This window comes from Neoarius graeffei, chromosome 8, assembly GCF_027579695.1.
Source record: "Neoarius graeffei isolate fNeoGra1 chromosome 8, fNeoGra1.pri, whole genome shotgun sequence".
NCBI classification, from domain to species: Eukaryota; Metazoa; Chordata; class Actinopteri; order Siluriformes; family Ariidae; genus Neoarius; species Neoarius graeffei.
Genome location: NC_083576.1, coordinates 23,879,264 through 23,892,436, shown reverse-complemented (window position 1 = coordinate 23,892,436; position 13,173 = coordinate 23,879,264). Strand labels below are relative to the sequence as shown.

Here is a 13,173-nt window from a genome sequence, read left to right as displayed (position 1 = left end):
TCAGAAGGGCCCCCTGGAAATTTTTGCTTGGGGCCACAACAGACTCTAGAATCGCCTCTGTTTTTCTCACCAACTACATAAATAACTTGTCCAATTTTGTGTAGCTTCCAGTAGTCTAAATGACACGTCCGCTCCGCGATGGGAGTGGTAAGATGGCGGTCAGCTGGCTTCACTCCGATGAGCTCTCCAGATTTTATATAAAGCTCAGTGTGGGAAGCGCGCACTCTAACTTCACCCAGGATGCAGTTGGGTGTCAAGTGACCTCATTGTTTCTGGTTAACACGGAACGAGTAGCGCGCGCTTTGTCAAACTGTCTGCAGGTGCTTTTTTTTTTCTTCTTCTTTTTCCATTTCACAAACGCCATGTCTTATCGCCATAAACACAGCGGTGCTGGTGATTACAGGACTCAGGACAACAGGTAACCGGTGGTGAATCTCACACAGATTAATTTGTGTAAACTAACAGGCAGATTATTTGTATATTTTTCTTGAGAAACGCCCAGAGATGTGCGGTTCAGTCTGCTCGGGATTCCCGCGGGTTTTTTCCTCACAGAGCGGAAGGAAAGCTGTTTCTCTGACTAATGATCTACAAGTCTGTTTAATTCTCTCTCTCTCTCACCGCACACACACACTTTCCCCCTCTGATTTATTATATTACTGATATTTTCAGGTAGTACATGTATATTTCTTGAGTTAGTGAATTAGTTGGTTAAACCATTGACCTGTCCTGGATTAGACATTAACGTTTAATTTTTGTCATAGACATTTCTTTCTGTTTTTGTCCTGTATAATGTTTATTTTTAAGTGTGTAGTTTAAAAATCAGAAAACCCACGGTATCTTATTGTGCAGCTAGCTGTATCGGCTAAATTGTGACGATGGTTAGCTAACAGAGTTAAACCGGTAAACAAACTTCCTGTTAATGTCAGTAACATGCATTTACATTTCCACCAGATTATTCATCTCTAAAAGCTCTGCTGGATGTTCACTAAAAGCTAAAAACTGTGTAGTTCCGTCGAAATGCCGACACTTATGGCTTCAAAATGGCGCTCAGAATATAAAGTGCTGTTTATGAGCCTTACATTAGTTATAGAGAGAGAGTTCAGCTTAGAAGACTCGTGTGAAAATAACAGCTTCCTGGGGGAAAATATACCTATTCAGAAGACATTTTCAAAAAATTGAAAGCTACATAGGCTCAAGGCACCACAATTGTCATCAGATATCCTGTTATCAGCACAAAAACACACTTCATAATGCTGATATTTACTGTTTCTCAGCTTGTTGGAATTTTCTTTAGGTATTACATCTTGACCGGAAATAAATGTCATCAGCTGGAGCTCAAAAATACCTTTCTGTTGATAGTTGATGTGGTATAGGAAAAAAGTGATGGCAAAACGAGCATTGTTAAATCGCACAGATTTTGATATTGACATTTGCATAGAAATGAAGAAAAATATTTGACCGTCTTTGGTTCAAGGCGCAAAAATCACAACGTTCTTAAAAACTGAGGAAACGTCACAAAATTTTCAGATATCCAAAATTAAGTGCTTTCCAATGATGTGAACATCAGTTGCCTTTATTAAGTATGCTTAATTAGCATACTCTTTTTAATAAAAACTCCAAAATACACGTTTGTACAGCAACTATATTAAAACGTTTAAATGAATTTGCAAAGCCAGTTTTATTTTCAAGGTGATAATTTGCACCAAAAAAAAATTGAATAGTCTTAAAGAACTAATCGTTCCCCATTCGTCTAAAGCCCATTTTCGGCTGCTCAGAAACAACTTTCTGATTATCAAATCTTATTAAAATTTCACCAAATTACAGCTAAGGAATGGTATTAATCATCATGTCATTGGTCCACAAAGTGGTTTTATCAGTGATTAAATCCAAATGAAAATTTCACCAGCAAGAAACTACACTTTATTGCAACTGAATTGAAAAGGTAGTGAAAGATGACCTATTCTCCTTGCATAATGAGTGGAAAACCTTGAAAACCATTTGAAGCAGCTAATCAGAAGCTAATTTGCTAGGTCAACCCTTGGGTAGCAGCACACTCACTGGAGCATGGTTTGCCGGCCAATGCAGCCCACTGTCTGAAGATCGGCATACCTACTGTTTCACCTTTACATTAGATGAAAAAACTAATATATAGACTTGGGCACTGCCTAAAAGTGGAGCTCCCATCTGTTTCTGGGTTGTAGAATTTTCTTATCATAGCCAGCCTCTTTTATTTCTTTACCGGCTAACACTGGCCACTAGGCGGCGCGTAGGACTGGCAATTGCTAACACTGGCCACTAGGCGGCGCGTAGGACTGGCAATTGCTAACACTGGCCACTAGGCGGCGCGTAGGACAGGCTATTGAGGTTTGGATTAAGCCTACTTGATTCAGCTTGGCCAATAAAACCAACTAATAACTACAAGAATCAGTAATAACAGCTTTTTTTTTTGTAATGGTGTTATTTTCTCCAGTTTAACAAAGTTTTTAATTTGAATATTTTCTGAAAGGTAAAATCCTCTATGGTCCACTTCAGGGTTTGATAAACTCTAAACCCTTTAGAGTAGGGGGACCCCCCCCCCCATTTATTTATTTAAGAATGGAACAAACTACTGTTAAATACAACTTGTGTTGCTGTATGACTTTTGACAGAAACAAAGGACCAAGATGGTCTCATTGCAGAAAACGGGATTCTGATGGGAATGTTCGAAAGTCACACGAGTCTGTGACCGACATTTCAGATAGAGGATCAAACAGGCCAGAAAGGTAAAGTGTCTTTTTATTTTGTGTTTGGAGAGGTGGGATCAAATTCACATCACTGAATACATGTTTTAATGTATGACCTAAAGCTGTGATTGTTGCCAGGACTCATGTGGATATTATTATTATTATTTAATTGTGATTTTGTTTGGAGGGTTTAGATGCTCTGCTCTTCACATGTACATTATACACGCAAATATGATAAAGAGCAAATTCTGTGCATCATTACACCCTTAACATTTATCTATTAGGACTATTGCAGATGTGGCAATATTTGATTTTTAACCCCTTTCTATCGTGATATGGGAGGCAATTAAGAACTACACTGTTCTGCTCGGTCTGACTGCTGATTTAACAAATGTGAATAAAATTCACCTGGTGGAAAAACCAATTCAAGCAGAAAGGGCACTCAGTGGCCCTGTTTACACATTAACATGCATCTTGGGTGAGCCAATCACAAGTGAACATTGTTTATTCGTTGGTTGTCCATTGTTAGCAGTGATGACTGCTTCATTAGGATGCACAGAGACGCAGATGGGCCATGAGGCCCACACCAGAGCGACAGAGTCGTCTGCAGCGGTGGCATGAATGGCCTGGTTGAGCTGCTATGGAATGTCTGGCTTTGTGAGCTCTCGTATTGTCAAGTGTATGTGAGCATCAGGGTTTCCCACACTTGAAAGGGAAGGACTCGGACACAGGATTCCACTCGTCTTCTATTTTATTGGTTTTCCCTTTGATGCTTGTCTTCAATTGCGGACGCTGAGCTTATAACCATGCTTCATGTTGCTCTATCCAAGGCATCCCTTTCCCACGTCTGATCAATAATTCCAGCATTCTTCATGTTCCTCTTCAAAATGTCTTTGTACCTCAGGTTCTGTCCTCCTTGTCTCCTCTTTCCTGGGCTCAGTAATCTGTATAAAATGGTTTTGGGTAGTCGTGCGTCAGGCATGCGCCAGATGTGTTCAGCCCAGTGAAGTTGGGAGGCTGTGATAAGGGCTTCCACGCTTACTGTATTGGCTTGCCTGAGGACTTGGACACACATCGGGGACTGATCACTCCCTGCCTGGGTCACCTGGGCAAGGGTTCTGTTGACTAAAGACCTGAAACATCCTGTTGCCCCTTTTCCACCAAAGCAGTTCCAGGGCTGGTTTGGGGCCAGTGCTTAGTTTGGAACCGGGTTTTCTGTTTCCACTGACAAAGAACTGGCTCTGGGGCCAGAAAAACCGGTTCCAGGCTAGCACCAACTCTCTGCTGGGCCAGAGGAAAGAACCGCTTGTGTCAGCAGGGGGGCGGAGTTGTTAAGACCAGCAACAATAACAAGACCGCAAAAGATCGCCATTTTTAAGCACTGAGAAGCAGCAGCTGTACAAACGCGAAGTCATTTATTATTGTTGCTGCTGCTTCTTCCGCGTTGTTTTTGCTTCGATATTCGCGCCAAGGTTTAAGCAAACGTAGCGACGTAACTGACGTATACAGCAACGTAATGACGTGGCTTCTCTTAGCACCGCGAGCATGGAAAAGCAAACTGGTTCTCAGCTGGCTCGCAAGTTGAATGAGTTGTGCACCAGCACCAGCCCCGAACCAGCCCTGGAACTGATTTGGTGGAAAAGGGGTATATGACTCCAGGTTCATCACTGAAGATGAAGGCTGGAGTGCTTCTTGGAATGGCAACTTGCTATATCATACCCATGTGAGAAATCTTCTGCCCAAGCCCCGGGTTATTTCTCTGTGTTTGTGAGAGAGAGATCTCAATTCCATACAGAAGATTTTATATAAAGTACAGTTATATATAATATTGGCTGGCTTTTTCTGTGGTATGGCAGATATGTTGAACTCAAGTATCATTCTAGCTGAATGGAATATATCTGATATACCATGAGCAAAGCCATTATTATTATTATGCATCAGGGGTCACCAAACTTTTTTTCTCTGGGGGCCACATTGTCGTTCCTGACTGTGATGGGGGGCCGGGGTCGAGTCAGCTATATAACATAGAATTGTATGACCCAGACAAATATGACCACCAGCAGGCCTCATTGTGTAGTAGAGATTACTAGCCTGGCACAGCCATCCCCACTACTATATCCACACCACTATATCCCCACTACTGTATCAACACTTGATTCCTGGCACATATTTGTTTATCTTTACTAGTGGTTTGCAAAAGTAGTACTTGAGTCTTCACACTTTGTTTTAATTTGAAATACCACAGATATTCCATTTATTTATTTTCTAATAAAAATAACATCAAAGCTGTCAAGATAAGAAACATCTGCCTAGTTGAGGTGATTGACACTGGCAAAGGTGAGTGAAAAATTATAAATTGTAGGTAGGCCTGTTGATATTATTAATAATTGTGTGCAGCACTTAATAAAGGTCAAATAAATGGGCCTATAAAATAAATACACTTAAAAAAACAGTGAAATTATAATATGAGCAATAGATCACAGCAGTTGTGCTGCGTCCTGCACGTCATTGCTCTCATCCATGGCCAAAGCAAAAAACTTGAATTCTGACGCTTTCTCATTCAGCTGGTCATACACGTTGTCCCCCAAATCTTTGGTTCGCCTGGTCATAGTAGGTGCGGAGAGACTCACCGCGTTGAGTGCATCCTTCTTGTCGGGACACACCTCGGCCACAGCAAGCATGCGTACTTTAACAAAGTCCCCATCAGTAAACGGCTTTCCATGGGTAGCTAGTAGATGAGCTACCTTATAGCTAGCTCGGACAGCAGCCTGGTTGATCTGGGTTTGGCGAAGGAATACATTCTGTTGTGCAGCCAGTCTGCATTTCATCCTCCGAATTCTGTCTTCTCTTGTTTGCCCTCGCAAACTAGCATACTCTTTGTGGCGGGTTTCATAGTGACGACGCAGATTATATTCTTTGAAAACCGACACTTTCTTTACATACAAGATAAACTGCACGGTCCTTACACTGAGCGAAAAAATAATCAGTGGTCCACTGTTCTTTAAAAACTCTGCACTCTGTCAGCTTTTCGCTGACCGCTCGCCATTTTGCTGTCCTGAACACTGACAGTTCTCTGCGCGTGCGCTGCCTGTCACTGCTTGATCGTGAGCATATGACAAAAATTCAGAAAATATGAATAGCTCATTTTATAACTAAATATCAATTTGAATTGATAAAATCAACAAAATACAAGATGCAGACATGTTGTTTGCCAAAAAGCAATTTAAAAAAAAATAGGCCATGACCACTTTGGGGGATTGTCTCATAGGGCTGGTTCAAGTGGTGGGGGGCTGGGGGGCCGGAGTTGGCCCGCGGGCCGTAGTTTGGTGACCCCTGTTATACATATTCAATGGAGCAATTAGAGATTTTACAAAAAGTTAAGGACAGGGGTGTAACTTGTCAATATCGAATGCTGATTCTGATCAAATGTAATTCAGTGTTCTGTCAATTCATTGCACGAAGTCAAAGTTCTAACAAAAACGGTACAAGTCCAGAAAGCCTGAACTATAACCCAACCTGAATACAAGCTATATATGGTTCAAGTTCAGAGTTACTTTTGATAGTAGTCAATTGTTACATTGCAGTTGTTCAGAACAAAAGGGCTTTGCTTAGTGAAGTCTGCAAGTGATGTCCTCTTTTAAAAGTCTCCGTCACTTTTCCTTACCTCCAAGTAGAACTTTGACAATTTCCGATATTGCTCTTTTCCAGTTTTTTTCGATGTCCGTTGGTATGTTTTTCTCTTGTAAATATGCATGAACAGCCAGTGAAGTTTTGGTAGTCTTTTGGGTGTTCAGTGCATCTTTCTCTTTCAAAATGTATGTTGCTCTTTAAATCTTCTGCTTTTAATGACGCAAACCTCGCGGCTATGTTTGTGTACAAACTGTCAGTCGCTCGTTAGCATGGAAGTTTTACATCTCTGATTCCTCCCCCCAGTTTTTCGATGTCCATTGGTATGTTTTTCTCTTGTAAATATATATGAAGAATATATAATGAAGTTTTGGTAGCCTTTCGGGTGTTCGGCACATCTTCAGTTTTCAGTTTATTTATTTAAACTGAGCACTGGATTAGCCTCGTCTTCTCTTTCCAGGCTGACAAAGAAATGATTGTGCATGTACGCAGCAGAAAAAGTTTTGTCAGGCCAGCCTTAAATTCTTTGTTGGGGGTAACATGACCAAATAAAATTCAACAGGCAGGCAGCAATTTTTTTTTTTTTTTTAAACCTCTCAGAGCCACCAGGGATTTGCGGGAATTTTTTTTTTCCCATCTCAGGCCCTCAATATTTGCAAATCACTTGCGAATTACTCTATAAAGCAAAGATAAAAACATGCATTGCAACCAACAATAGTTTTATTAACTTCAGCATGGAAAAATGCACTGAATTGCATGTTGTGCAGTAGCATACAAGTGCATGGCCTAAGTGTGACTTGGGGTGCAATCGGCATTAAATTAATTACAAATAATAAATTAATTAAATTAATCGGCAATCGTAAGGGGGCGCACGCCGAGAGTAAGAGGGCGCAGCGCCCCTGTTCCCCGGTTTAGACGAAAGCCTGCAAATGATTTCTTGCTATTCACCCATACCACACGATTTTTCACGTTTTTTCATGTCATTGCTGTCAGTCACAATTGTGACTGAAATCAGTGCTGTTGGATTCACTGCTTCTGCCATTTTTGTTGTTTTGATGATGCTTAAAAATTCAGCCAATGAGAATCGCTGGTACAAAAATCCACCAATAGGAACACGTTTTGCATCTAATGTCGTTGGATAGTAAGGACTGGAAGCACCAAAACTACCCAATCAATGACTGTTTCACTCAAAATGGCCATTATTTAGAAGACGTGTTTCTTGACCGGCCTATATTGAAATTTTTTTTTTTTCTTCAGGAGAAAAAAAAACGTTTATGGTGCATCAAGGAGTGACAGTCACGGAAAACATGTCGTGATTCTGGGGGTTTGATTGCGAGTCAGTTTTGCTCCAGACACAATATAGTGGTTGTTGACGTGTGCTCAGGTCCAAAAAAATGCATGTTTTAAGGGTACCTGCATTCAAGCTCATGTAGCAAAAAATCCCACCTATCATGGTCTATCACAGGTAATATTTTTTTTCATTCGTACTATAATTTGGAAGAAATACAGCATAGTGGTCATTGCAAAATTTTGTTCTGGGTATAAGATATGTTTTACTGAATGTCGGACATTCATCATTGAGTTAAATGGCCAGATCAAAGGTACTATTGGTCCTTAGATAGTAATTACTAGTATGGAGTCCGAAAGCATCAATTTTGCAGCCACAGAATGGTGTCTGAGAGCGATTTTTTTTCTTTTTTTTTTGGTAGTAGATTTTCTTCCCACCCGGCCGCTATATTTTTATTCTTTATTTTTTACTACCAAATCACCCGGCCATTTTTTTAGGGAAGTTTCAGCCCACCTGGCTGCGTTACCACCAACAAGAATAATTTTAAGGCTGGCCTCATTGGATTTTCACATGAGCTCCGGGGTGTGTGTGTGACGTAGTGTTGTCTTGACCACGTGCAATATTGTAACAATATTGCAAGTTCATTCTCCGTTGGGGAGAGTGATGTAATACATAGAGGATAAGCAATATGATATTACATGCCATCAGTCAACCTGCTAGAAGGGAATCGAATACATGTTTTTATTCCATGGAAAAAGTGGTCCGTATATATAATCTATCATAATGCATTCCATTCTGTTCTATTGTCATTCCTTTATTTTTTTCTTGTATTCTATTATCATAACTGTCTATCCTACTCTATATAGAATGTATATTTTTGGTTCTGTACCACCATAATGTTTTCTATTCCATTCCCGTCCGTTCCTTCTTATTCTATACCAGTGGTTCCCAAAGTGGGGGCGTGCCCCCCAGGGGGGGCGCAGAGCCATTGCGGGGGGGGGTGCGGATGGAATGAATGAATCAATAAATTACACTGCTAGCATAACATGGAGAAATTTTTGGCGTGGGGCGTGGGGCTCCCACGTAAACGCAAATCAGAGGATGAAGCATTGCCAAATGTGCTTCCAAAGCAAGTTCATTCCAAGGCAAAGACAAGAAAATATGACAACACGTATCTTGTCTTTGGCTTCACCTGTACAACGGTGGGTAATGAGGAGAGACCGCAGTGTGTTGTCTGTCTTAAAGTGCTAGCTTGTGACAGCTTGAAGCCTAACAAGCTAAGATGCCACTTGGAGACAAAACATCCAGAGCACAAAGACAAGCCAGTTGAGTTTTTCAGACAAAAACTCGTAAACTGCCGTGCTCAACAGTCCCTATTTACTAAAGCTGCATCCGTGCCGGCAAATGCTCAACTCGCCTCGTATAAAGTTGCCTACCGAGTGGCACAGTGTAAAAAGCCGCACACAATAGCAGAGGAATTAGTGCTTCCCTGTGCTATGGACATGGTATCAACTATGCTTGACACTGCAGCCAGCAAACTAAGGGCTATTCCTCTGTCCAACACCACCATCGGCAGGCGCATTTATGACATGTCAAAGAACATAGAGGAGCAGCTTAATGACCGTGCGTGACAGCCGCTTTTCTCTTCAGATGGATGAAGCCACTGACAGTAACAAAGACTGTTTATTAATTACTTACGTCAGATTCATAGATGATGACATGAGGGAGGAATTGCTTTTCTGCAGAAAAGTTATTGGCAGAGCCACAGCAGAAGAACTGTTTAAAATCATTGACTCTTGAAAGAGGCCAACCTGAAATGGGAGGACTGTGTGGGGATCTGCACTGACGGGGCACAGGTTATGGCTGGGAAACGGGCAGGGCTGCAAGCGCTCAAGTGCGTCTCCCCCAATGTACAGTGGACACACTGCATGATACACCGCGAAGCACTGGCATCTAAACAGCTGAGTCCCGAGCTGAATGATGTAATGACCGACGTTATTGCCACCGTCAACTACATCAAAACACCGACCTGTCAAAGCCTGGATTTTTTTCGGCACTGTGCGAGGAAATGGGCTCCGACCACACAGCTGTTCTGTTTCACAGCGAGTCCCGATGGCTGTCACGTGGGAAGGTGCTGTCCAGGGTCTTTGAACTGCAAGATGAAATCCGTATCTTTTTGAAGGAAGAGGGCAATGATCTTGCCCACAATTTTTACTGTAACAAGTTCCTCATGAAACTTGCATACCTCAGGGACATGTTTCTGAAACTCAATGAAGTGAATTTGCAGTTGTAGGGGACAAATACACACCTCCCACATCTGGCAGATAAAATCACATCATTCACCAGAAAACTTGAGATGTGGCTGCAGCAAGTGAAGGTTGGAAATGTGGACTCATTTGAGAACCTGAAATCATTCATTGAAGACGACAAACTGCAGAACACAGTGATCCCATGCATGAAAGCACACATCTCTGCCCTTCAGAACCATTTCCAGAAATATTTCCTGATGCAGGATCCCAAAGAATATGACTGGATCCGTGACCCCTTCAGTGCAACACCACCTGCCGACTCCAGGACATCAGAGGAGGAACAGTTCATTGATGTCACCTCTGATTCAACAATGAGGCTGCAGTTTCAGTCAGACACTGACTGCATTTTGGATTGGAGTGGAGAAAGATTACCCACTGCTAGGTAAGAGCTGGCCATACTTCCTTTTGCCACATCCTACCTATGTGAGAGAGGTTTTTCTGCTGTGGCCTCAATCAAGACAAAATACAGATCAAAGCTGGATGTTGAACTCGGAGTGGCAATCTCAAAACTGCAACCCAGATTTGAGAAGATCTTCAGCATGAAGCAGGCCCACACCAGTCACTGAAAAGATGCGAGGATTAAAGGTGTCATTTTTGCACAACAAATCTTTAGGTTTTTTTTTTTTCTTCTCAGGGAGTTGGTCATGTTTTAAAACCCATTTTTGCAGAGAGGCAATGTTTGAAAACTGCATTGATAATGTTGAATATTAAAAAAAGAAACCTGTTACACAGTTAAGGTGCTTAAACAGTTATACTTAATTATATTGCAACCTGTAGTTTATGGCAGTTTACTTTTATTTGTTCAAAAAAGGTTGAGGTTTGTATTAATAAACTGCAATGGAGTCTGAAAACAAAATGTGTGTCCTGTGTTTTTTTTTTTTTTTTTTTTTTTTTTTCCTTCTCTTTTTGTCTGGGGGGTGCAAAAATTTTATCTACCAAAGGGGGGCCCAGCAGAGAAAGTTTGGGAACCACTGCTTTAGACAATGGGTGCTTTTAAAATGTTAAATTAATATTTTCTTGTCTCCCCTCCCTTGTTCAGTTTCACAACTCCAGAGAGTGGAGAACCTGTGTCGCGAATCAGAGACTGGGCAGAGGAGGTGGAGAATGATGAAATGCTCAATGATGTTCGACAGGACATGAAGCGGTCAGTTTCTTTTTATTTAATTATACTTGACAATTTGAAACAATCCTTAGCACACGTTTTATTTATTAATAGGCTTGTTTTTAAATTGGTTTAGTTACAGACGACGGATACTGACAGAGTTTGGTCAAAGAGAGAGGAAAACGTCATCTGGAAGGTTTGTTATTTACAGCTGTAACTTTTACTTTAGTGTCATTGTGCTTATACAGTAATATGTGGTGTGCGCTTGCAGTTCAGACTCTCAAGATTCCAGAGACTCCCCTGTTCCCGGAGACATTGAGACTGATGAGGCCGTCCTCATGAGGAGACAAAAGCAGATTAATTATGGGAAGAACACTCTTGCCTATGATCGATACATTAAAGAAGTGCCAAAGTGAGTAGTGTGTGTGTGCTGTTATTTTACTATACCTTTTAATGATTCTAGGAGTGAGTGTGTAAAAGGAAAAATACCAGTTTATTTTTTCACTTCTAATTCCAGGCATTTGAGAAAACCAGGGGTTCATCCACGAACTCCCAACAAATTTAAGAAATACAGCCGCCGCTCTTGGGACCAGCAGATAAAGCTGTGGAAAGTCAAACTTCATGCTTGGGATCCCCCTGCTGAAGAAGACAGCGATCTGCAAGCTGTGTATGTTGCTGTGTACATTTCTTCTGTTGCATAAATTGCAAATAGATAGCACAAGTTCCATAAAAGTAAAATATCAACAAATAAGTAATATGCATTTCATTCAGAAAAGTGGTTGGAACACTCCAAACGTGCTCATTTATTAGAGGAACTGGCTGTGTTTGTTTATTGTATTTATTCATGTTTGAACCACCTGCATACATTTACTGGCAACTTTAATAAGAACTTGTTCTTGGCTGGTAGGAGTGGAACCCAATGTGGTCTTCCACTGTGACCTGCTGAGATGCTTTTCTGCTCACCACAGTTGGTTGTTATGAATTGCTGTATGTAACACCAGGTGGATGGGTGTTCATAATAAAGTGGCCAGGGAGTGTGTATTTGTGGATTTCTGGAACCTTTCTCACACTGACTTGAGCAAATCAAGTCCCAAATTTGTGTGCGCGTGCACACATTATAGATGGAATATAATCTTAAATTAAATTGGCTAAATTCTTTAAAATATGTTAATCTATTTTTAGATTTCAGTGCTTAATATTTTTGCAGTTTTTTTCCTGTTATTTTATACTTTTGTGCAATGAAATGAAGTGTCTTGTGTTTCATGTGTTCAGAGATCTGGGTGAAGTCATGGACTTTGAGCTGGATGTGGAGTGCTCAGTGGATCCTGAAACGGACGCATCAAGTTCAAAATCTAGTTCATCGTTCCCTGAGGTGTGTTTGAACCCTAACTGACTGGAAAAATACCCCACTGATTGTGTGTAGTTGTAGAGCTGATATTGAAAAGATTTAGCACTAATTTTGCAGTTCATAAATCACTTGGTTTACAGTTTATATTGGAGGTAGTTATTCGTGTTCATGTTGATTTGTTGCAGGACTCTGGAACCCCCCACAAATTGATGAAGATGGATGAAGTTGAGATGGCTTAACTGAACTCATCACTGATGCTCCAATAATGCGAACTGTTAACGCACTGATCCTCGCATGATTTTATTGTTAATACTCTTTTCTGTTCCTCTCTTTCCTTTTTTTCAAATACATCTCCCTTTTTCCTTGGTCAATGCAAATCCATGTAATGTTAGTTAAATATAAAAATTACTGATTTATAAATTGTTCTCAATATGGACAGGTTTTCCACAGTGTTCATTTCCCATATGATTGTTGTAAAGTACTGCTTTTATTTTTGTAGTGTTGTAAATTTGACATTTGTGTTAAATATTTAACCAGGTGTTTTATAAGGACCATTTTGAAATAAAGAAATGAAACGTTCAAATTGTTTTGTGTTCAGAATCCATTTAGGTAGATGATACTTTGCTGATCTTTATAATCAGTTTACCTGTTCTAGTCTGATTTCTGTACTTGTATGATCCAGGTATGTTCATGATAGTATGGCTAAAAGTTTGGACACCTGACCATCACATTTATGCACGTGTTTGAACATCCAATTCCATGTTTAGTCTTCCTTT

At 40.7% G+C, this 13,173-nt stretch overlaps 1 protein-coding gene across 2 annotated transcripts; it reads left to right on the top strand.

Moving 5' to 3' along the window:
* The first annotated feature begins 253 nt into the window (after positions 1-253).
* slbp (stem-loop histone mRNA binding protein) lies at positions 254-12,980 on the top strand. 2 transcript variants are annotated; one of them, XM_060927467.1, is made up of 8 exons: positions 254-418; positions 2,649-2,762; positions 10,987-11,091; positions 11,192-11,245; positions 11,321-11,461; positions 11,567-11,716; positions 12,322-12,421; positions 12,583-12,980. In XM_060927467.1, the coding sequence occupies exons 1-8, from the start codon at positions 363-365 to the stop codon at positions 12,634-12,636; spliced, it is 774 nt and encodes a 257-aa protein (XP_060783450.1). In that variant the 5' UTR covers positions 254-362; the 3' UTR covers positions 12,637-12,980. The 2 variants fall into 2 exon arrangements, with proteins under 2 accessions (XP_060783450.1, XP_060783448.1); XM_060927465.1 differs by having other exon boundaries at positions 11,186-11,245.
* Positions 12,981-13,173: the final 193 nt, after the last annotated feature.